Genomic DNA, 26,612 nt, shown 5'->3' with positions numbered 1-26,612 from the left:
CGCTGGGCGCGTATCTGGGCGGCCCCAGAAACCAGCAGAGGCAGACTTGGGACCCGGGCAGAGCAGGAGGTGGGCAGAGCCCCTTCCCCTGCTGCCGTTACCTGCAGCAGCAGAAGCGCAGCCGCTGGCTCTTGCTGGATCCGCGCGTCCGCTACCGACTGGACAGCAGCTACCGCCTCCACTGCCTGCACCTGCGACTCAGTGGATCCCTCTTTGGACAGGGCACCCCCACCCCGGGAATCCCAACGCCAGGAGCCATCCGTGGCCATGGCGGGGGCTTCTCGGCACCCGACTGGGACGCCCAGCCAGCTCCTTGTGGCGCTCGCCTGCCTGCTCTTGAGTCGCCCTGCGCTGCAGGGACTGGCATCCTCGCTTGGGACCGAGCCCGACCCGGCGCTTTACCTGCACGCCTGGGGTGCGCTTGAAGGCACTCGCCCCGACGGCCCTAGCGTGCTGATTGCCAACCCTGGACTCCGTGTGCCCTTGGGTCGTTCCCTTTGGCTCGACCCGCTCCGGGACCTGGTGATTGGAGTGCAGCCGGGGGACCGGTGCGAAGTCACGGTACTGGACGCCCTGCCTCTGCTCAAGGGCGCGCTCTCCCCGCGCCGCTTCCCCTGTGCCTTCGGGCCCCGCCAGGTCCAGTACACTCACTTCGGCTCCCACAGCCCCGGACGCGCCCGGGTGCTGCTGCAGCTGCGCTACGACGCCCCGACTCACACGCTGGTGCTGCCCTTCACGCTGGCGGTGGACGTGGTCTTTACCCAGCTGCAGCTGGTGACGCGCAACAGGCCTTTGGTAGTGGAGAAGCTGCAGGGCTGGAGCCGCGCCATCGACAGGAGAGTGCTGGACTTCGCCTCCCTGAAGTCCAGAGCCACGGTCACCCGCAGGTGCCAGCTCACCCCACTTCCTCACGAGGACGGCCCCCTACCCAAGTACGGGCACTTAGTGGACGCGGTGGGGGCCCCTCTCCCCAGGGGCAAGCGCATAGACTGTGAAGCTTTCCTCCGGGCTGGGGTGCGCTATCAGCACACCGCTGCCTCCTCGCCCAACCGGGACTACTTGCCAATGATGGTGGAGCTGCTGGGGCCTAAGGGCCAGGACGCTGGGTCCACGGGTGTGCTGGTCCGCGAGCACTTCCAGCTGCTGGTGAGGATCCTCGGGGGAGCCAAGAACACACCGCCCAGACCCAGCTTCATGGCCACGATGATGATGGAGGTGGATCCATTTGTGCTGACAGCCCTGACACCTGACGCACTAGCCGCGGAGGACGTCGAGTCAGACCCTGGCGACCTGGTGTTCAACATTCTCAACGCCCCCACTCCCGCACCAGGGCATCCGGGGCAGCAGGGCTACGTGGTCAGCACCGACGACCCTCTAGGCCTTCCAGTCTCCTTCTTTACCCAGCAGGAGCTGCGGGAGCTGAAGATTGCCTATCAGCCCCCTACAGAGAACTCCCATGGAGAGCGCCTCTTTCAGCTGGAACTGGAGGTGGTGGACGGAGATGGCGCCGCCTCAGACCCCTTTGCCTTCATGGTGACAGTGAAATCCATGAATACTCTGGTCCCAGTGGCTAGCCATAACAGGGGACTTGTGCTTTTTGAAGGTCAGTCAAGGCCCTTGTCCAGCACCCACAGCGTTCCTATCAGTGATAAAGATAACCTGGAAGAGGTGAAAATGGCTGCAGTCAGGGGCTTGAGACATGGGCAGCTGGTGGTGTTTGGGGCACCTGCTGGGTGCAAGTATTTCACACCGGCGGACCTGGCAGCAAGGCGAGTGGTGTATCAGCATGATGGCAGCAACACCTACAGTGACAACATCATCTTCCGGATGGAGGACGGACACCACCAAGTGGAATTTCTCTTTCCCGTCACCATCTTACCTGTGGATGATGAACCACCAATGGTCAATACTAACACAGGACTCTCACTGACGGAAGGGCAGGTGGTCCAGATCACTCCCTTTGTACTGAGTGCTACTGATATCGACTCTGAGGACTCAACCATCCACTTTGTGCTAGAGAACCAGCTCCTAGAAGGAAATAAGGAAGAGCCACAGTGGGAGCTGGCCCCTGGTTCCTCCCACTCAGGCCACTACCTGGGGGACATGTTGCTGCGGCAGGCTGAACTACCTCTCTCCACTGAAGGTGGGGACTGGCACTACATGGAAAAGGAACGGCTTTATGAGAAAGTGGTGACTGAGTGGCTACAGAGAGACATAATGGAAGGGAGACTCTTCTACCGCTATCTTGGACCACACAGCTCTCAAACTGTAATGGTCCAGCTGGCTTTCCATGTGCAGGATGACCATGACCCACCCAATCTCTCCAACCAGCACATTTTCACCATCAAGGTCCAGCCAGCGGATATACTGAGTCCACAGCTGTATCCAGGAACTACATTAGAAATGACTGTACAAGAATACCAACTCACTCACTTCCAGAAGAAATTCCTCCGATACATTGACCAGGACTCTGATGACCAGAACCTATGGTACACCCTACTGACACTCCCGACTGACACAGATCACAACCACCAAGTCCGGGCTGGAGAAATTGTGCTCACTGATTCACCAGACACACTCATCATGCACTTCACCCAAGCCCAGGTAAATCAGCGTGAAGTTGCCTACCAGCCTCCACAGAAGTTGGGTATTGCACCACGGGTTGTGCAGTTTACCTACCAGGTGGAAGATGCTGCAGGCAATAGCGTGCCAGGCACATTTACATTATTCCTGCAACCTGTGGACAACCAGCCCCCAGAAGTCACCAACAGAGGCTTTACTGTCTTAGAGGGAGGCAGCTTTAACCTCAGCAGTAATGAGCTGCATGTTACAGACCCAGACACAGACATTGACCAAATTGTCTTCATATTAGTCCACGGTCCCCAACATGGACGCTTGCAATACTTTAAAAAATGTATGGTCCCAGGGGAATCTTTCACGCAAGCTGATATTATTAATGGGAGTGTCTCTTACCAGCATGGTAGAGACCAGACAACTACCAGTGACACTTTCCATCTGGAAGTAAGTGATGGGGTGCACCATATACCCATCACCATCCCAATTTCCGTGCATCCCAGTGTGGCTAACGAAAGTCCTAGGATCTCTATCACAAGTAGTTCATTATTGGATGTTTCTATAGATGTACTAGAGAATAAAGTCACTGAAATTACCATGGGTGTCATCCATGGTAAAAGGAAGGATGTACATCACTTGATGCTGTCTTTCATTGTAAAGGACAGCCCCAAATTGGGCACTATTCTGGTCAATGGTTTGCCCACAGAACGATTCACCCAAGAGGACCTCATCAGTGGGAGAGTAGCCTATGTCCACACTGGAGGTGAAGTTGGTTTTCAAAAGCAGCATGATGCCTTCAGCCTCATCCTCTCCAATGATTCTTACCAATGGGTAGTGGGGAATAGCATAATAGAGAGAATACAGGTACAAGTAACTGTGCTGCCTGTGGACAATGTGGGACCTAAGGTCTTGGTGGAGGAGTCCTTCATTGTCTATGAAGGTGAGAAGAACTCCTTGACCTTACAACATCTCCATGTTGAAGATGTGGACACTCCTCAAGATGAACTCCTCTGCACAGTGACTAGTCAGCCAGCCTCTGGCTACCTGGAAAATATTGCACCAGCTCCTGGTTCAAAAATGTCCCAGTCTGGTAGCCCCATCAGTGCTTTCTCCCTCAGAGATGTCCAAGTGAGGCATATCAATTATGTACAGAGTATTCACAAGGGAGTAGAGCCACAAGAGGATCAATTCACCTTTTATTGCTCTGATGGCATCAACTTCTCCCCAAGTGTCTTCTTCCCTATAATCATCCTACCCACCAATGATGAGCAGCCTAAACTTTTTGCCCATGAGTTTGAGGTACTAGAGGGGATGAGCCTGGTCATAGACACCCAGCTGCTCAATGGAGCAGATGCTGACCTGCCACCGAATGAGCTCCACTTTCAACTCACAGCCCTCCCTCGGCATGGACGAATCATAGAGCAGCTGGCTACAGGCAGCCAGCCCATCCACAGCTTCACCCTCAAGGAGATCCAGGAGGCCTCCACCATTGTGTATGAGCATGATGACTCAGAGACCAAAGAGGACAGTTTTGAGGTCTGGCTAAGTGATGGCAAGCACACCACCCACAGGAAGGTACCCATTGTAGTGACCCTAGTGGATGATGAAACTCCTCAGCTGACTGTCAACAGTGGGCTGAAAGTAGAGAAAGGACACTCTGAGATCATCACAAATCGGATCCTTAAGGCCACAGATCTTGACTCAGATGATAAGAGCCTCAGTTTTGTCCTCCATTCTGGGCCTCAACAAGGGCTTCTACAGAGGCTGAGAAAACCCAGAGGAGAAGTGAGGAACAATCTTACTCTGGGAATGAACTTTACCCAGGATGAGATTGACAGAGGCCTCATCTGCTATATCCACACAGGCCAAGAAGGGATTGTTGATATTATCAAGTTTGATGTGACTGATGGGGTTAACACTTTGACAGACCACTACTTCTATGTCACTATTGGCAACTTAGACAAGGTCCTCCCTGAGGTAATCAGCAAAAGGATCACCTTAACAGAAGGTACCAGAGTGACCATTACCAACAGTCTGCTTAGCAACAGTGATATCAACAGCTCTGATGAACATCACTTTAACATTACATGGGCTCCAAGCCTGGGTCACCTAGAAAGTTCTGACCATGCTGGGGAACCCATTGCCTCTTTCACTCAGCTTCAATTGGCTAGCAACAAAATATCCTATGTCCGTACTTCAAATGATGAGAAAAAGATGGACAGCTTTGAGTTTCAAGTGATCAGTGAACTCTACCCTGTGTCCAAAACCTTCAGGATCTTCATCACTGATGTGGATCATAAGAAACCTATCTTGACCATCCATAGACTAACACTACAGAAAGAGGCTAGCCAACTGATCACTCCCCTTGAGTTGACAGTGGAAGACAAGGATACCCCAGATTATCTTATTCTCTTTACCATCACCCAGGTCCCCATGCATGGCAAGATTTTGTACAATGGTAGCCATTCTGTGACCACTTTCACCAAGCAAGACCTGAACAAGAACCTGATTAGCTACAAGCACGACGGCAGTGAGACCACTGAAGATAGTTTCTCCTTGACTGTGACAGATGGCACTCACACTGATTTCTATGTCCTCCCAGACACTGCCCTGGAGACACACAAACCTCAAGTAATGAGGGTCCAGATAAGATCATTAGACAATAGGCTTCCCCAGATTACTATCAACAGGGGTGCCCTAACCTTGAAGCACCTTCACACTGGACATATGGGCTTCTTGATTACCAGTAAGTCTCTGAAGGCAGAAGATCAGGACAGTCCCCACAGGCTTCTGAAGTATAAAGTTACCAGAGGACCAGAGCATGGCTTCATTATCAGAACTGGCCTTGGAAACCAGAGCACTCGAGTGTTTACACAAGGTTAGTATGCATTCTTCCCTGACTATTCTGTCCCTCCCCTTCATTGGATCAGATCTCTCAGCTTTGTGTAAAATTGTCCTGACCTCAGACATTTGCACTAAGATTCTTGTTCTAATAAAATACAGTAAAGTATGAAATTATTCTAAAAACAAACAAAGCAATAAGTCCTTTTTCATCAATTTCATCAGCATGCCCATTTAACAGGAACTCACACGTATTTCATAAAGTTGTAGTTATACCTTAAAACTGCTAAACACAGGAGGACAGCTTCTACTTCTGAAATATTATAAGATAACCTTATATTAATTCTGATAATATCAGATTGATTTTGAATTTTAAGAATGACATATAGAAATCATTTGCATAGTTATTAGTAAGTCCAGATTTCTGAAGATGTTTGGTATCTAGATTTTGGATATAAATTCCTACATTGTTCATTTTTATTATACTATTCAAATGTAATTTCTACATCTAATAAAAGCACAGAACTATGTTTGCCTGAGATTATTTTTTTCTTTTATATTTGGTGTTACTACTAATTATGAACTAGAGGCAGGTCCCTCTACTTTCCCAGGTGATGTGATACCTGCTGGTTTTTAAATGCTCTTTATGTTGTCATAACTTTTTTAGATAGCTCTGTGCATGAAATGTCCCACACATGATACATGTAAACCTAGATGCAAACTCAGAGGAAAACTTACACATGTTTAAAAAATAGTTTGGTTACATTTTCAGAATTTCTTCTAAAGCAAATGAAATCATATGTGGTTCTCCATGGCACGTGTATACCTATGTGACAAATCTGCATGTTATGCACATGTATCCCAGAACTTAAAGTATAACAGAGAAAGAAATAATGCAATCACAACAGTGATAACATTTTCAAATATTAAACTTATATGAACTTTAAATAATAAAATCATGTGACTCTATAAGGATTATTTCTACAAACAAACACCTCCGAGAGCAAATTGTTTTTAAAATACTAATAATTACCAATATAAAAACATAATTATAGACCTTCATAACAAATTATTACCCAAGAGAATAGGCAATAGGAAAAACTCATGATTTTATTCTAATTTTCTTTTTTCTTAGGATGCAGCAATTATTCTTGTTTAGATTCATTTTGACAAATAGTTCATGAGTATCCACAAATATGTCAAGCTCTATACTTGTGCAGAAGATTCAAAACCAGATAAACCTGGCTCTCCATAGAGGGCCAGGATGTTGTAAAGCACACGTAACTAGAATGCCCTCCTTGCTGGGTTTTAGCACCCAGAGAATATGCACATAGTAGCACTGTGACAAAGTCAGGGTTTCTTAACTTTTATTTTAGGTTTGGAGGTACATATATTTAAACTCATGTCATGCTGGTTTGTTGTACAGATTATTTCATCACCCCGGTATTTAAGCCCAGTACCCAGTAGTTGTCTTTTCTGCTCTGCTCCTTCCTCCTACCCTCCATCCTCAAGAAGACCCCACTGTCAATTGTTCCTTTCATTGTATTCATGAGTTCTCATCATTTAGCTCCCACTTATAAGTGAGAATATGCAGTATTTGGTTTCCGGTTCCTGAATTAGTTTGTTAAGGATAATAGCCTCTAGCTCTATCCATGTTCCTGAAAAAACAACAACAACAACAACAAAAACACATGATCTAGTTTTTAATGGCTGCATAGTATTCCATGGTGTATATGTAATATATTTTCTTTATCCAATATATCAATGATGGACATTTAGGTTGATTCAGTGTCTTTGCTATTGTGAGTAGTGCTGCAATGAACATTTGCATGCATTTGTCTTTATGGTAGAATGATTTATATTTTTGGGATGTATACACAGTAATAGGACTGCTGGGTTGAAGGATAATTCTGCTTTTAGTTCTCTGAGGAATCACCACACTGCTTTCCACAATGGCTGAACTAATTTACACTCCCACCAACAATGTATAAATGTTCCCTTTTCTCTCCAACCTCACCCAGAATCTGTTATTTTTTGGCTTTTTAATAATCACCACTCTGACTGGGGTGAGATGGTACCTCATTGTGATAAAGTTTCAAACTAAAGTTTTATTTTTGACATTGTAGCTTTAAGAAGATTCATGTTCACTTAATCATTATTTTCAAATTTATTAATTGGAGTATTTCTATGCCTAATTAAAACTTTGAAGTTGTTAACATACTCATTTTCATTTGTGCCAATATGACTGTGTGTGACATTTGCTTTTTTTTTTTTTAGCTGACATTGATGAGATGAAGATATCCTATGTCTTGAATGAGGGCAGCAATGCATCAAAGGACATCTTCTATTTCTCTGTTGAAGACAATGGTAAGTCAATAATAAAACCTTCAAAAGGACTCGTGGTTAACTAAAATCAACATAAAATAGGAAAAAAAAATTAAATAATTTCTAGGCAAGTACAGGCATCATATAAGCAAGTAATCACAATCAATAATGGTATAATACAAACAAATTAATTCTTTTTGTTTCTCTTATGGTCCTGTGCCAAACGATTCTTGATAAATAACTTTTTAGGAAGAGAAAGCAGTGAGGGATTTGATGAGTGAAATGTGAAGTATTTTATCTGATCTGGATCATGTGTGACATCATATAGGCAAGTGAATCTCACCTTCAAGAGATTCTGTGAATCTAGCTAGTGGTTTCTATCATTCTGAAACAAATTAGAAAATACATCTTCAGATTTTGTTGGGATTTTTATTTGCAGAACTGAATCTTATGGCTCCCTGACCTTAGATTCGAAATCCTTCTGGATGGGGTGTATATATATATATATATATATCTCGGCATAGAGGATATATATATATATCTCCCGGCATAGAGGAAAGCTTACTTGAAAACTGCCTGTTTATGCTGCAGCTTGGTCTGTGTACTACTAACTTCAAAGTAGAATAATGGGCAGCATCTAGTTAACAGAAGCCACTTTCTTTACACACCTAGGGATTCAATGATTATGTGGTCAGCAGAAAAATCATTTTGCAGTATGACAGGATAATAGCAGAAATTATCTCTGTGTGCTGCTTGCCACTCAGTAACCTCTTTCAGCACAAATTATTACTCATTCCCAGTAAGTAACCTGCATTTTCTGCCTAAATCATGTGTAATCAGTCAAGAATTGAATTTATTGTAAAGTAGTCCTCTATGAGAGGCCGTATGGTATACTGACTGGGTTTGAATCCCAACTTGTCCCGTGTGACTTTGAGTAAGTGACCGTGTCCGCTTCATTCATCCCCCTATGTATAAAGTGGTGGTCTTCATACCTATGTCAAAGGGTTACTAAGAGGATTGACTAAGATCATAAACGTAAAGCACTTCATAAAAAGTAGTGCTTTCACCTGATTCTTGTTCATTTTTTAAAAAAAATTTAATTTAAAAATAGGTGCCCATTAACTAGATATTTTCTCCCCTTCTGATGAGACTGACTACAGTTGAAACCACTGATCCCTCCTCCCCATTTCCTTCCTTAAAGTTTAAAATCAAATCTTCTTTCCCTTTCCCAAGTTCTCAAGAACCATAAGTTCCTAAAAAGATGAATTTATGCCTTTAAACAGGCTCATAAATAAATGTAAGACAAATGCTTTATCTTGAGTATTTTCCTTTCTGCTTTTGAAACGATCTTTTTAGAGAAAGATGCACCTCTGACTCTGACACTATGCTTTGTGGACAACGTTACAAACAGAAATCAGTCTGTGATGACACTGTAAGGTGGATTTTATGTAGCTACCATGTTTTAACTTTTTTCTGTGAGCTAGCCTGTCCTTAAAGACATTATGACTTTTGATCCTCACTACAAAATAAAAAGTAAATGTTATGATAACCACTTTAAAATGAAGACACCACGGTTAAATAACTTGCCTGAAGTCATACAAGTAACAGGCAAGTAAACTGGAATCAAATCCAGGTCTTGCCAATTCCAAAGCTAGGGTTCTTAACTGCTAATGCTACACTCACCCTGCTTTGGGAAGCTGAAGCCATAGACAAAAGTTAGAGAACAGGGCCAAGACTGCACTTCTTAACCTGACAAAGAAGCGCCTTGAGAATCAAAGTGATAAGAATGATCAAACACAGAGTCCAAAGTATTTGAGGATACATTTGTTCATAGCTGGATCTTAAAGTATGTATACATAAACTGATTAAATATTTGCACATTCATTTATCCAGTGAATTTTTTTCCCTTGGATCCAGGGACAAACTGGAATTTTTAAAAATTATTTCTTTAAGATTTTTTTCTAGAAACAGGATCCCTCTATGTTGCCCAGGCTGGAATGCAGTGGCTCGAACTCTAGGCTTCAAGTTGGTCCTCCCACATCCACCTCTCAAGTAGCTGGTACTACAGGCATGTGCTGCCATGTCCAACCAGTGAATTTTTCAGTTGCCTTCCACGTACTGTGCATGGAGCTAAGATCCATGTCTGCTGATGATGGGCATTCCTGGAACAGCTGATAAAGGACTCACTTTAAACGTTTTATTATCTGTTATTTTGAAATATTATGAATCCATTGCTTTACAGTAGCTGACTTAATCTTTTTTTCTTTCAAAATGCCCTCACTTTAAAAAGATTTCCCAAATGGAATGTTGAACATTTCCATTTGATCTATTAATAATTTTTTTTTCCTAATGGCACATAGCACTAACAGAAGGTATTATACCCTTCTAGAAATAGATCTTTCACTGTTGGGCTGAAGTAGATGTCGTTGTTGTTGTTGTTTCCATACCAATATTCAAACTGTTAAAAGAAGACCCTGCCCTGCCTCCAGAACTGACATTAGGTGTATGCTGCAGCTTAGCTCAGGGGTCTTAAGAATGGAAATACTGGCAAAAATGACCCTCGCGCTCCAACTTTGCTAAAATCTCAAGAGTGATACCATGAAGGCTTCTAATTAATAGGCTCTGGACCCAGGCTGTCTGTATCCAAATCCCAGCTCAACTCTTGTAGTCTTACATATTTGAGAAACTGCTTGTGCTTTAGTTTGCTCACCTATGAGTTGAAGATAATGATGGCATGTGCCCCTTAGAATTATTATGAAGATTTTATTAGTTTCCTATTGCTGCTATAACAAATTACCACAAACTTAGTGGCTTGAACCAACACAAATCTGTCATCTTACAGTTCTGGAGTTCAGAAATCCAAAATGGTCCTTACTAGAATAGAATCAAGGTTTTGACAAGGCTGCATTTTCTTTTTTTTTTTTCCATAAGTTTTTGGGGGTACAGGTGGTATTTGGTTACATGGAGTAAGTTCTTTGGTGGTGATTTGTGAGATTTTCGTGTACCCATCACCCAAGCAGTATACAGTATTTTTTGCCCCCTTTCCACTCTTCCCCCCAAGTCCCCAAAGTCCATTCTATCATTCTTATGCCTTTGCATCCTCATATCTTAGCTCTCACGTGTGAGAACATATGATATTTGGTTTTCCATTACTGAGTTAATTCATTTAGAATAATAGTCTCCAATCTCATCAAGGTCACTGCAAATGCTGTTAATTCATTCCTTTTATGACTGCATAGTATTCCATTGTATATATATACCACAGTTTCTTTATCCACTCATTGATTGATGGGCATTTGGGTTGGCTCCATGATTTTGTAATCGTGAATTGTGCTGCTATAAACATGTGTGTGCAAGTATCTTTTCCAAATAATGACTTCTTTTCCTCTGGGTGGATACCTAGTAATGGGATTGCTGGATCAAATGGTAGTTCTACTTCTGGTTCTTTAAGGAATCTCCACACTGTTTTCTGTAGTGGCTGTACTAGTTTACATTCCCACTGGCAGTGTAGAAGTGTTCCCTGATTAACAAACACATCCACACCAAAATCTACTGCTTTTTTTTAATTATTATTTTTTGATTATTGCCATCCTTGCAGGAGTGAGGTGGTATCTTATTGTGGTCTTGATTTACATTTCCCTTATTATTAGTGATGTTGGGCATTTTTTCATGTTTGTTGGCCATTTGTATATCTTCTTTTGAGAATTGTCTATTAATGTCCTTAGCCCGCTTTTTGATGGGATTGTTTGTTTTCTTCTTACTGATTTGTTTGAGTTTGTTGTAAATTCTGGATATTAGTCCTTTGTCAGATATATACATTGTGAAGACTTTCTCCCACTCTGTGGGTTGTGCGTTTTCTCTGCTGACCATTTCTTTTGCCATGCAAAAGCTCTTTCGTTTAATTAGGTCCCAGCTATTTATCTTTGTTTTTATTGCATTTCCTTTTGGGATCTTGAAATCCTTGGCTAGGCCAGTGTCTAGAAGGGTTTTTCCAATGTTATCTTCTAGAATTTTTATAGTTTCAGGTCTTAGGATTAAGTCCTTAAGGCATCTTGAGTTGGTTTTTGTATAAGGTGAGAGATGAGGATCCAGTTTCACTCGCCTACATTTGGCTAGCCAATTATCCCAGCACCATTTGTTGAAAAGGGTGTCCTCATGCACACGTATGTTTATTGCGGCACTATTCACAATAGCAAAGACTTGGAATCAACCCTAATGTCCATCAGTGACAGACTGGATTAAGAAAATGTGGCACATATACACCATGGAATACTATGCAGCCATAAAAAAGGATGAGTTTGTGTCCTTTGTAGGGACATGGATGCAGCTGGAAACCATCATTCTTAGCAAACTATCACAAGAACAGAAAACCAAACACCGCATGTTCTCACTCATAGGTGGGAACTGAACAATGAGATCACTTGGACTCGGGAAGGGGAACATCACACACCGGGGCCTTTCATGGGGAGGGGGGAGGAGGGAGGGATTGCATTGGGAGTTATACCTGATGTAAATGACGAGTTGATGGGTGCTGACGAGTTGATGGGTGCAGCACACCAACATGGCACAAGTATACATATGTAACAAACCTGCACGTTATGCACATGTACCCTAGAACTTAAAGTATAATAATAATAAAAAATAAATTAAAAAAAAAAAGAAATTCTAGACAGAAAAAAAAAAAAAAAAGAAAAGGGTGTCCTTTCCCCACTATATGTTTTTTGTTTGCTTTGTCAAAGATCAGTTAACTGGAAGTATTTGGCTTTATTTCTGGATTCTCTGTTCTGTTCCATTGGTCTGTGTGCCTACTCTTGTACCAGTACCATGCTGTATTAGTGACTATGGCCTTATAGTACAGTCTGAAATCAGGTAGTGTGATGCCTCCAGGTTTGTTCTTTTTGCTTAGTCTAGCTTTGGCTATACGGGCTCTTTTTTGGTTCTATATGAGTTTTAGAGTTGTTTTTCCTAATTCTATGAATAATTATGGTGGTATTTTGATGGGAAGTGCCTTGAATTTGTAGATTGCTTTGGGCAGTATGGTCATTTTCACAATATTTATACTACCAATCCATGAGCATGAGATGTATTTCCATTTGTTTGTGTTGTCTGTGATTTCTTTCAGTAGTGTTTTGTACTTTTCCTTCTAGAGGTCTTTTGGTTCCTTGGTTAGGTATATTCCCAAGTATTTTATTTTATTTTATTTTATTTTATTTTATTTTATTTTATTTTATTTTATTTTATTTTATTGCAGCATTTTTAAAGGGGTTGAGTTCTTGATTTGATTCTCTGCTTGGTAGCTGTTGGTGTATAGAAGAGCTACTGATTTGTGTACATTAATCTTGTATCCCGTAAACTCTATTGAATTATTTTATCAGTTCTAGGAGCTTTCTGGAGGAGTCCTTAGGGTTTTCAAGGTAAATGATCATATTATCAGCAAAGAGTGTCAGTTTGATTTCATCTTTACCGATTTGGATGCCCTTTATTTCTTTCTCTTGTCTGATTGCTCTGGCTAGGACCTCCACTACTATGTTGAAGACAAGTGGTGAGAGTGGGCATCCTTGTCTTGTTCCAGTTCTCGAAGGGAATGATTTAGACTTTTGCCCATTCAGTATTATATTGGCTGTGGGTTTGTCATAGATGGCTTTTATTACATTAAAGTATGCCCCTTGCATGCCAATTTTGCTAAGAGTTTTAATAATAAAGGGATGCTGGATTTTGTCAAATGCTCTTTCTGCATCTATTGAAATGATCATGTGATTTTTTGTTTTAATTCTGTTTATGTGGTGTATCAAATTTATTGACTTGTGGATGTTAAACCATCCCTGCATCCCTGATATGAAACCCACTTGATCATGTTGGATTATTTGTCTTTTTGACATATTGTTGGACTCAGTTAGCTAGTATTTGATTAAGGATTTTAGCATCTATTGTTCATCAAGGATATTGGTCTGTAGTTTTCATTTTTGGTTATATCCTTTCCTGGTTTTAGTATTAGGGTGATGTTTTAGTATTAGGCTTTGTAGAATGAATTAGGGAGGGTTCTGTTTTTCTCTATCTTGTGGAATAGTGTCAAAAGAATTGTACCAATTCCTCTTTGAATGTCTGGTAGAATTCTGTTGTGAATCCATCTGGTCCTGGATTTTTTGTTGTTGTTGTTGGTAATTTTTAAATTACCATTTCAATCTCACTGCTTGTTATTGGTCTGCTGAGGGCATCTAATTCTTCCTAATTTAAGTTAAGAGGGTTGTATTTTTCCGGGAATTTATCCATCTCTTCTAGATTTTCTAGTTATGTGAGTAAAGGTGTTCATAGCAGCCATGAATGATCTTTTCTATTTCAGTGGTGTCATTTGTAATATCTCCTGTTTTGTTTCTTAGTGAGGTTATTTGGATTTTCTCTCTACTTTTCTTGGTTAATCTTGTCAATGGTCTATCAATTTTATTTACCTTTTCAAAGAACCAGCGTTTTTGTTTTATTTAACTTTTGTATTTTTTGTTTGTTTGTTTCAATTTCATTTAGTTCTGATCTGATCTTGGTTATTTCCTTTCTTTTGCTGAGTTTGGGTTTGGTTTGTTCTTGTTTCTCTAGTTTCATAAGGTGTGACCTTAGATTGTCTATCTGTGCTTTCAGTCTTTTTGATGTAGGTGTTTAGGACTATGAACTTTTCTCTTAGCACTGCCTTTGCTGTATCCCGGAGGTTTTCATAGGTTGTGCCATTACTGTCGTTCGGTTTGAAGAATTTTTTAATTTCCATCTTGATTTTGTTTTTGACCCAATGCTCATTCAGGAGCAGGTTAATTTCCATGTATTTGCATGGTTTTGAAGGTTCCTTTGGGAGTTAATTTCCAGTTTTATTCCACTATGGTGTGAAAGAGTGCTTGGTATAATTTCAATTTCCTAACATTTATTCAGTCTCGTTTTATGGCCTATCATATGATCAGTCTTGGAGAAAGTTTCATGTACTGTTGAATAGAATGTGTATTCTGCTATTGTTGTATACAATGTTCTGTATATATCTGTTAAAGTCCATTTGTTCCAAGGTATAATTTAAATCCCTTGTTTCTGTCTTCATGACCTGTCTATTGCTGTCAGTAGAGTATTTAAGTCCTCCACTCTTACTGTGTTGATGTGTATCTCATTCCTTAGGTCTATTAGTAATTGCTTTATAAATTTTGGAGCACCAGTGTTAGATGCATATATGTTTAAGATTGTGATATTTTCCTGTTGGATGAGGCCTTTTACCATTATAAATGGTAATTTATAATGGAATTGTCTCTTCCAACGGCTGTTGCTTTAAAATTTGTTTTGTCTAATATAAGAATAGCTACCCCAGCTCACTTCTGGTATCTGTTTGCATGAAATGCCTATTTCCACCCCTTTACTCTAAGTTTATGTGAGTCCTTATGTGCTAGCTGAGTCTCCTCAATGCAGCAGATAGTTGGTTGGTGAGTTCTTATCCATTCTGTGGTTCTGTATCTTATATATATATACACACACACATATATATATGAACTTAAAGTGTATATATATATGTGTGTGTACATATATATACTTTAAGTTCTGGGGTACATGTGCAGAACATGCAGATTTGTTACATAGGTATACACATGCCATGGTGGTTTGCTGCACCCATCAACCCATCATATACATTAGGTATTTTTCCTAATGCCATCCCTCCCCCAGGGCCCCCACCCCTCGACAGGCCCTGGTGTGTGATGAGCCCCCCGCAGCTGTGTCCATGCGTTCTCATTATTCACCTCCCACTTATGAGTGAGAATATGCTGTGTTTGGTTTTCTGTTGTTGTGTTAGTTTGGACATGGATGATGCTGGTTCTGTATCTTTTAAGCAGAGCATTTAGATCATTGGCATTCGATGTTAGTATTGAAATGTGAGGTACTATTGCAGTCATCATGCACTTTGTTACCTACGTACTTTGGTTTTTGTTTGTTTTTTGCTTTTTAACTTGTATTTTTGTTTTATGGGTCCTGTGTGATTTATGCTTTAAAGAGGTTCTGTTTTGATGTGTTTCCAGGATTTGTTTCAAGATTTAGAAGTCCTTTAGCAGTTCCTATAGTGGTGGATTAGTAATGATGAATTCCCTCAGCACTTGTTCATCTGAAAAAGACTGTATCTTTCCTTCATATATGATGCTTACTTTTGCTGGATACAAAATTCTTGGCTAATAATTATTTTGTTTAAGGAGACTGAAGATAGGCCCCTAATCCCTTCTAGCTTGTAGAGTTTCTGCTGAGAAATGTGCTGCTAATCTGATACGTTTTTCTTTATAGGTTACACAGTGCTTCTGTCTCACAGTTCTTAAGATTCTTTCCTTCATCTTTGGATAACCTGATGACAATGTGCCTAGGTGAAGATCTTTTTGCAATAATTTTCCCAGGTGTTCTTTGTGCTTCTTGTATTTGGATGGCTAGGTCTCTAGAAAGGCTGGGGAAGTTTTCCTTGATTATTCCCCCAAAAAAATGTTTTTAAAATTTTTAGACTTCTCTTCTTCCTAAGGAACACCGATTATTCTTAGGTTTGTTCATTTAACATAATCCCAGACTTCTTGGAGGCTTTGTTGATATTTTCTTATTCTTTTTTCTTTGTCTTTGTTGGATTGGGTTAATTTGAAGATGTTTTCTTTGAACTCTAAATTTCTTTCTTCTACTTGTTCAATTCTATTGCTGAGACCTTCCAGAGCATTTCACATTTCTAAAAGTATATACAAAGTTTCATGATTTTTTTATTGTTTTTTCTTTAAGCTATCTATTTCCCTGTGTATTTCTCCCTTCACTTCTTGTATCATTTTTTGGATTTCCTTGCATTGGGCTTCACCTTCCTCTGGTCCCTCCCTGATTAGCTTAATAACTAACCTCCTAAATTCCTTTTCAGGTAAATCAGGAATTTCTTCTTGGTTTGGACCCATTGCTGATGAACTAGTGTGATTTTAGGGGGGTGTTGAAGAGCCTTGTTTTGTCATTTTACCAGGATTGATTTTCTGGTTCCTTCTCATTTGGGTAGCCTCTGTCAGAGGGAAGGTCTAGGGCTGAAGGCTGCTGTTCAGATTCTTTTGTCCCACGGGGTGTTCCCTTGATGTAGTACTCTCTGCCTTTTACTATGAATGTGGCTTCAGTGAGCCAAACTGCAGTGATTGTGTTCTCTCTTCTGGGTCTAGCCACCCAGCAAGTCTACCAGACTCTGGGCTGGTACTGGGGTTTTCTGCACAGAGTCCTGTGATGTGAAACATCTATGGGTCTCTCAGCCATGGAAAGCAGCTCCTGTTCTGGTGGAAGTGGCGGGAGGTGCAGTGGACTCCATGAGGGTCCTTAGCTTTGGTGGTTTAATGCTCTATTTTCGTGCCAGTTGACCTCCTGCTAGGAGGTCACACTTTACAAAGAGCGTCAGCTATGGTAGTATGGGGAGGAATCATCAGTGGGCAGGATCCTAGAACTCTCAAGATTATATGCCCTTTGTCTTCCACTACCAGGGTGGGTAGGGAAGAACCATCACGTGAGGGAGGGGTTAGGTGTGTCAGAGCTTAGACTTTCCTTGGGCGAATCTTGCTGCAGCTGCTGTGGGGGATAGGAGTGATGTTCCCAGGTCACTGGAGTTGTGTACCTAGGAGGATTATGTCTGCCTCTGCTGAGTCATACAGGTTGTTAGGGAAGTGGGGGAAAGCCTGCAGTCACAGGCCTCGGCCAGCTCCCTCGCAAACTTAAGGGCAGTTCTCACTTTCACCATGTCCCCCACAACAACCCCCAGACCGTTTTCAGGCAGAGAACCACACGGGCTTGAAAACCTGCCTCAGGCTATATGCCTCCCAGCTGCGAAAGAAAGGGGCTTGGTTCTTTCCCTGCCTGTAGAGTTCTCCACACTGGATTTGCTCCCTCCCTGAGTTCTGGCCAGGAGGCTTCTCACTCCGTTGAAATTGTTACAAAGTTCAGCTAGCGATTTCATTGTCCCTGTGTAGTTCTCCGCCTGCTCCTCTCCTGTTGGATCCCTGTGATGCCAGGCAGGAATGGCCTGCTAGGGGAACCAGCGAGCTCCCGGGCCTTTCTGCGGCTTCCTCTACCCCTGAATTTTGTTCAGCTCTCCAAATTGACTCAGCTGCAGGTAAAGTTGGAAACTTCTCCTGCGAACAGACTTTCAGCTTCTCCGATGGGGGTGTGTGTTCAGGAGAGGAGGGTCTCCCTTTACCACTTCCATAGTTGGGGCACTCACAGTTTGGGGGGATTCTCCCAGGTCCTGCAGGAACAGTCTGCTTCCTTCAGAGGGTCTGTGGGTCCTCTTGGGATTGCTAGTTTGTTCTTGCAGTCGATCTGGAGCTAAAATTCACAATGCGAGCCCCTGCTCGCTCTGTCCGGAGCTGCAATCTAATCCTGCCTCCCGTCTGCCATGATGTCCTGCTTCTCTCCAGCCTAGTTTTTAAAACCTCAAGACTGCATGTTCTTCTGCAACTTTAGGGTAGAATCCATTTCCTGGCCTTTTCCAGCTTCTAGCGACTGCACATTCTTTCATCTTCAAAGCCAGAAGTGGCTGAATCTTTCTCCTGCTGCATCACTCTGATACTCTCCTGCCTCCCTGTTTCACTAATAAGGACCCTTGTGATACATTGGGCCTGCCCAGATAATCCAGCATAATCTCCCTGTCTCAAGAGCCTTCTTTTAATCACATCTGAAAAGTCCCTTTGGCCATGCAATATATTCATAGATTCCAGGAATGAAGATGTGGATGTCTTTTGGGAAACATTGAACCATTGTTCTCTACCACAAGTATTAAAGGAATCAACACACATAAGGCACTTAGAAGACTGTCTGACACATAGTAAGCACTCAATAAATACTATCTTTACAATTATCAGCTAGTGTTAATGGTAAAGGGTAGTTACTGCAAGTTGTCCAGGCTCTTTGCATTTTGAACAAAGAATTGGACAAAACCCCCAGCAAAGCAAAGAAGGAATGAAGCAACAAAAGAACAAAAGCAGGGATTTACTGAAAACAAAAGAACACTCCATAGTGTGGGAGCAGACCCAAGCAGTGGCTCAAGGGCTGGATACAGAATCTTCTTGGGTCCCAATACCCGCTAGAAGTTTCTCTTTGGCCACTTCACGCTCACCTCATGTAACGGAAGTGGTAGCCCACTATCAGTCTGATTGGTTGCAGACAGTAGCTATTCAGAGGCTGGAGTGAAGTTACAAAGTTGCAAACCAAGACTCAACCTCACTCATTATGATTTGTTGCAGATAGCCAATCTCCCATCTGATGGGCAGAAAAGGTCAAAGGCAGTAGCCTCTGGTCCTTTTGTTACTTAGGCCTGGAAAATTAGGATTTTCCTCTTAATTTAGTTCTAGGAAGTTGGCGTGAAACAGGCTTAGATCCCCTGCCTCCAGACCCTATTCTCTTGCCTCACCATGATACCAAATTTTGTATTTTTCTTCTTCTAGCTGAAAAGGAGTTTATTAACTTATTCCTCTTTATAGAAGGTCAACTTTTAGACTATTTTGGTGAATTATTTTATTGGGATATTGCCTGAAACCCTTGGTTTCTCACCTCTTTTTCTCTGCCTACTTATAAACTGATTTTATATTTATTAGACGTCCAACAAGTAGACAAAAGAAGGAGAGGAAGTAACTCAGTCCAGTGTTTCAGTCTTTGATGCTACTTACTGAGCTAATGCAGAGTGAATATCTTACCTATCCATATCTTGTTGTCTCTATCAATTTTGCCTTTTTCTTTTGTTCTGCTATAGTTAAATGAACTAACATATACCAAAAATGTAATATGATGCCTAGCATATATCAATTTCCCAATAAATATAAGTTTTTGTCTCTTCTCTTCTTTCCTCTCACATAGTTATGGACATAACCATACTGGTGTATAGAGTTTAACTGGCAATTTAAATGGAAATTTTTGACAATGTGGTGAATTTATGTGTTTCATCAATTTCTGCAGTTTTTGAGTAATCCAGACTAAGGCTATTTCACCATGAGAGATCAGTCTACTTTTTAATATTAATGATAAATTTCATTATATTCAAGATTACTATGAAAGCCACTGGCAGAATAGGGGATACAGTTCAGATTTCTAAAGCTCTGAACTGTGCCAATTAAGCATACTGTCAAGTTTATTAATTTTCCCTCCCTAGGTCATTATACTCATAGAATCATAGATTTGTATTGAAATTTTTCACATCTCCACTATATATAACACTAAATGGGTCTCTTCCACTTACCATATAATAATATTATTCTAAACTTATATAGTAGTAAATATATCAATAAAGCGTTTTATAGGAGTTATTTCATTTGCTCCTTACCACAAATTTTAAGATGACAAAATGGGCTTAAGGAATAAAAGTCATCTATACAAAGAACAATTTAGAGGAACCAAGTCAATACCTTCTAACAAGCCATACTGAATAGCTAGCTATATGCAAGTAAGACTATTATAATTTTGTGATATACTATAGATATTTAACTATTCTATTAAGACTAGAAACAGATTATTCAATTTTCTCTCAAATAATTTGGTGTTTAAAACTCATATGATTAATATTGTGCATTTTGATTTTAAATTTGACCTGATGGAATTTGACTAGCCTCATGGTCCATATGAATTCCAATTTTCTGCTTAAGTGGGCTGTCCTTTTCAAGCAAGTTATGAAAATAAAGTAATAAGAGATTTTAAAAATATTTATCAGGACAGTGACAGGGATAGAACCAACCAAGAGTTCAATGAATCTCCCCATGCAGTTAAAGTAATATCACACTTACTTAGAACATTGAACTCTTTAGAATACATATGATAATTCAAAAGCAAGTTAGAAATGTCTCTGGATAGTCAAGTTATGAGATCCATGGCCCAGAATTTTCACACCTGACTCAAAAATGCTTGAAGTCTGTTTGCTCTTATTCTTCAAATGACTCTAATTATATTTTAAACAAAAACAGTGGTAAGAAAAGCATAAGTGTTAAAGGCAAAGACAGTTACAAAATACAGACAAGGTAAAAATTAGCAGATAAAGAATTCAGGAAGCAATGTAAATGTAGTGATGAGACAAAATGCCCAACATATTTCTATAGCTCCTTATAATATAGAGGAAGGCATAAGTGTGGTAAGTCTATAAAACAAGTCTATGGGCTTTAGAAGATGATATAATAATAAACCTATATTTGTTCATATTGGAAAAGGTTCATAATGTACTGCTAAATGAAGAAAAACAAGTGGAAAACAGTGTGTAATGATGTAAAGGAGATTACATTGTGATATATAGAGATAGATATGCTATATATTCCATATATATGTATTATTCCCTATTCCATATATATATATGTGTGTGTGTGTGTATATATATATTCCGTGTGTGTGTATATATATATATTCCGTGTGTGTGTGTATATATATATTCCATATATATATATGGAAAGGTCTAAAATATATACAGCAAGATGTTAAGATTGGTTTATAATGGCAATGATAGATTATAAATTGTTTTTATTAATATTTCCTTTTCCTTTTCTTTACATTTTCTTGTGTAAATGCTTTACAATGACCATTTTATTATTATTAGAAGAAGGCAATTTCCATTTAAGAAGAAAAGAATACTTGAATACATCACAACCAACTTGGTTCAATAATATTGATTAATATGACTAACCACATTATTCTGGCTTATACATACCTCAAAAATGTCCCCATTATAATGATATAATGAGTTCAAAAATCCAAACAAAAGAGAATCAGGACGATTTATCTCAGGCAGGAAGGAATCAGCAATTGGACTTGTTGCTAACTTGTTTCCTCATGAGTCCTTCTTGCTTGGTTCTTTTATTCCTGCATACATGGTGAACAAAAATGAATTGTTCGCCCTGGACTAACTCTAAGCAAGATAGTTCCAGAGGCAATGAGAGGCAATGGAGCAGACAAGGCTCACCAACAGCATTTCCAGGTTCCATAAAGCCAATCTGTGGAAGAACTGGCTCAGAGCTGTGAAATATAGGAAATTGCTGCAGAGGGCTGGATGTGCAGATCCTGTGCTGAGCAAAGTGACATCATCCACTCTCCCACATGAGATATGCCAGATAATCTTCCCTTTGTATGATTTAATTTTATTCTCTTTTTCTTTTATGCTGAAACCGCTGATTATGTAAAGATGAAAAAAATATTTTCTATTTACTTTTGATCATCTAATAAGTTATCCAGGGAGTCAGCTCAGCCATATTTTCTATTTTTACTATGGAGGCCAGGCCTGGAGTTCAACGTTGCTGTAGGCAATTTTTGCTACAAATTGCTCTTTTCTAAAAGGCAATACTTTTTCACACCATCCAAGATTGAGTCAGTCTTAGAAGAGAATTCAATGAATGAGACAATGGTAAGGAACAATATTTTGAAAATTAATGGGCACACTGGTAAACTTGTTTTTAGCATTGTTAATTGTACTTCCAAGTGAAAGTGTTAAGTCTAAAATCCTGCACATAAATACCTGAATTTGGTGGTATTTTTTAAATAGTCTAAGAAATTTTAAATGACCTATAATTTCTGGTGGAGACCAGAAGACTGCTATCAACATTTTTAGAAAATAAAATAAATATGTATACATGATTAAAGAATAACAACGATTAAACTGTGCATTGACACCTAATTCCTTTTCCAAAAGAGAAATTATTTCTTATGTTTTCTTACAGAAAGAAAATTATTCACAAAGCAGAATATATATATGTGCATCCTTTTTATACATGCAAAAGAGATTTTTTATGTTTGTGTCTAAACCTTACTCGCATCTACTTAAAATATGTTCTTAATATATTACTCGAAATATAGTTCATCATATATATAATAAACTAGCACAAATGGATTTACCTAAGCTACCTTATTCTTTTTAAACAGTGTATATTTCATTTTATGACTATACTGAAGTTTAATTAAGTTGTTATCTAATAAAAGGCATTTTTCTCTTTCATTTTCAATGTTGTTTTGAACTTTTAATCTCTGCTGACTGTGGTACATGCTTGCATACTTTTTCTTAGCACCAGAAATATTGATTTAACCTGAATATTTGAATGTCTAAAACATTCTAGCGTTTTCCTAAATTCCATAGTTGCTTCAAACATAGACTTTTTCATACAAAGATGCCAAGACAGACATGTGGTTGAGGTCCAAAGTATGACAGCAGTTTATTCCAAGATTAGCTTTTAATCCTTAGAAGTAAAAATAGTATGAGCAAAGAAACAACTAAACAAACAAAATCTCTTGCTGGTAGATGTTCCAAGAAACTCCTTGAATAGTAAACTGAGTTGTCAACATTCTTGCTTCTTTGGCTTTAGAGGGGTTGAAATATGGTGGATTCTCTACCTTTGGGGTTTTGAGGTCATTTATGCTGAACTTGTAAGGATTAAGTCTGCAATTTAGAATCAAGTCTACACTTACACTGAACTGCCTGAAGATATACTGCTGCCCTGAGTACACATTTCTAGCTTGCTAGCCAGTGGAATGCCAAACATCACTATGCAGTGACGATGCATAGTGATGCATAGTGAGAGAGAGGGGAACCTTGCCCACTGTATGTCACATAACAGAGCTGGGTGTCATCTCAGCATTTTATCAAATATTCTACATCCATCCCCTGTGCTTGACTATAAAATCTCATTCAGAATGTAGGAACCAATGGCTTTAAATCTTCTAATTTTAGATCCTGCCCACACATTCATTTTGTGTGATGTAGACTTGCCCATACTTTTACAAAGTAGCTGCATTTCTGATGTATCAATTTTAATTTTTAACAGTTAGAATTCTTCACACCTAGTTTCCACAGAGACAATTAAATGGGGTTTTGAGGTGAAAGTTTTTTAGATATTGAGTCAAAAGTGGGTTGATTTCCAGATGATTATCTCAGTTCTCTATTTTATTCTGAAACATCCCTGTGGTTTTCACCATACTCTTAAAAAATAAAAATAATATATACACGAATAAAATGAGAATGTTAGTGCAGAAGAGTCTAAAAAACAAAAGTTTTCTTTCCTGCTCCCATCTGTAGTCCTATTCCAGAGAGAAAAAATTGCTTTTATATAAACAAATATGTATATGTGTGTGTCTAACTAGTACACATAGCTGTAGCTGTAACTACATCTCCCATTAATTTTTTAAAAACTGGAAGTATGATAGATGAACACATTTATATTTTATTTATCTATGGCCTAAATATTCATCTTTTTGTAAGAGGATGCTGTTTAGAATTATATCTCAGGCTGTGTATATGAGTTAAAGAGGAGAGGGAGATAATCTGGTTAGACATAGTCAATCAAATCATATACTCCTAATCATAATCTATGTTGGAATTGAAATGCCTCCCTGACATATAATAAGTGATCAAATCATATTGGTTGAATAAAAGAAGAAACAGTCAAAATAATGAAAACATTATTGAATTTCAAGTTCATTTTGTGATTTGTAGAGGCTCAATATTTAATTGTGATTTTTGAAGTAATTTTGATTATCATTGTGGATGATTTGGAGGGAGACTTTTTGAAATAATAAATGAATATATTGTGGAGTTTCTGAACCAGAACAAATAGCTTCAAAGAAAAATAGCTTTGGTCTCTTTATCTTTTAGTATTTGCATGAAAACATTTGTGTTCATGTTTCTCTCTCCATAAAAATGAAACACAGGCTTATTTTTTCACTATAATTTATTTTTTTAATCATGCAATTCCATGTATAAAAATAGAAAGTTGGTGTATGTTGCAGGAAGTCAGGGACCCCGAACGGAGGGACGAACTGAAGTCATGGCAGAAGAACATAATTGTGAAGATTTCATGGACATTTATTAGTTCCTCAAATTAATACTTTTATAATTTCTTACGCCTGTCTTTACTGCAATCTCTGAACATAAATTGTGAAGATTTCATGGACACTTATCACTTCCCCAATCAATACCCTTGTGGATTTCCTATACCTGTCTTTACTTTAATCTCTTAATACCATCATCTTCGTAAGCTGAGGAGGATGTATGTCGATTCAGGACCCTGTGATGATTGTGTTAACTGCACAAATTGTTTGTAGAGCATGTGTGCTTGAACAGTATGAAATCTGGGCACCTTGAAAAAAGAACAGGATAACAGCAATGTGTGGGGAACAAGGGAGATAACCTTAAACTCTGACTGCCAGTGAGCCAGGCGGAACAGAGCCATATTTCTCTTCTTTCAAAAGCAAATAGGAGAAATATCACTGAATTCTTTTGCTCAGCAAGGAACATCCCTGAGAAAGAGAATGTGCCCCTGAGAGTAGGCCTCTAAAATGGCCGTTTTGGTGGCAGCTGTCTTTTACAGTCGAAGACAAAGGGATGAAATAAGCCCCAGTCTCCCATAGTACTCCTAGGCTTTTTAGGAGGTGTGATCATGTAAAAACCTAAGAAAGCTCTGATATAAGAAAATAATCACACTTCAGAAAACCTGGCTAATCAAAAACTATTTTGGAAAGAAAAAGAATATTATGAATGATTTTTTGAAACATTCTCAACTAGCAAATCAATACCTACTATATTCACAGATTGTGTCTTTCAGATTGCATTATTGTGTATTTCTTGCCTTTCATTTTCCAGTTGCTAAATATCCTGATTACCACATACATCAATTTTAAAAACATCATTTTGCTTGAAAAGAGAGTTTATTGCTTGAAAAGTCAAAGCTGTTTTTGTCTTGCTTTATGTAAACAGGTTATTAAATAATCAATTCACAGATAAATTTAAAATATAACTTCAACCTCAGGATAAAGTCTTAAATTCCATGTACACACACATGTGCCTAGTAAGTAGATAATTATAAATAAACAAGTACATGTGTGTATATTAATATATGAGGCATGTATATACAACTCTTCAAAAGAGAAAAATATTTTTACTCATTTAGAATGGCTAGTTAGCATGTATCTTTCCTATTGGTAGTAAAGTAAAATACTTCATTTTTCACGATATTTCTAATTCTTCATTCGCAAATTCAAGTTCAGCATTTACTGAACACATATCTCATCCCAGGTATTGTGCTAGATGTACCTAATTTCTCAGTGAATCTCCACAATACCGTCAGGAGATAGATATCATCCTCTATTTTTTAGATGAAGAAACTAAATTTTGATGAGATTGAGTGAATGGTTACATTCTAGGCAGTCACAGGGAAGGACAGGAAAATCACAAAATTCTAATCCCTTTGAAATTAAGTCAATATCAAAATTATCTTTAAATGTGTTCATCTACTCTTACTTTAAAAATTACATAGTTCTTGTAACAATAGACAGAGTGGACTACTTGAGAGGGGAGGAAGGGAGCAGAGTGTGGGTTGAAAAACTTCCTATTGGGTACTATGCTCACTATCTGGCTGCAATATACCCATGTAACAAATTTGCACATGTACCCCCTATGTCAAAAATAAAAGATGAAATTTAAAATATATATATATATATTACATGTTTCTGTAGAATGCAAAAGATATTTAATTTAAAGCAAAAACTATAGGCAAACACCTGGAAGCTGACGTTTGTATACAATACGTGCACACAGACGAGTCCTTAGGTGACTTGGGTTTTTTTTTTTTTTTTTTTTTTTTTTTTTTCTGAACTAAAAAAGCAGTTGAATACATTTATTTGTGGTATGTAAAACTTCATATAAAATTGAATGAAGAGTTAGGGACCGGGCATAGTGACTCATGCCTATAATCCCAAAGTAGGCCAAAGTGGGAGAATCACTGGAGGCCAAGAGTTCGAGACCAGCCTGGGCAACAAAGGATGACCCTGTCTCCACCAAAAAAAGAAACTTGTTTTAAAAAATAGCCAGGCATGGTGGTTCACGCCTGTAGTCCAAGCTACTCAGGGGCCTAAGGCAAAAG

The 26,612-nt window shown here is 39.6% G+C and overlaps 1 protein-coding gene across 1 annotated transcript in view; it reads left to right on the top strand.

Moving 5' to 3' along the window:
• The first annotated feature begins 267 nt into the window (after positions 1-267).
• Positions 268-26,612, top strand: part of FREM3 (FRAS1 related extracellular matrix 3) — a 110,874-nt gene continuing 84,529 nt past the window's right edge. The window contains exons 1-2 of the mRNA XM_007999886.3: positions 268-5,452; positions 7,693-7,782. Of these exons, the coding sequence (XP_007998077.3) occupies positions 268-5,452; positions 7,693-7,782 (5,275 nt within the window). The remainder of the gene's footprint in view (positions 5,453-7,692; positions 7,783-26,612) is intronic.

This window comes from Chlorocebus sabaeus, chromosome 7 (genome assembly GCF_047675955.1).
Source record: "Chlorocebus sabaeus isolate Y175 chromosome 7, mChlSab1.0.hap1, whole genome shotgun sequence".
NCBI lineage: Eukaryota > Metazoa > Chordata > Mammalia > Primates > Cercopithecidae > Chlorocebus > Chlorocebus sabaeus.
This window is presented reverse-complemented; position numbering and strand designations above follow the sequence as displayed.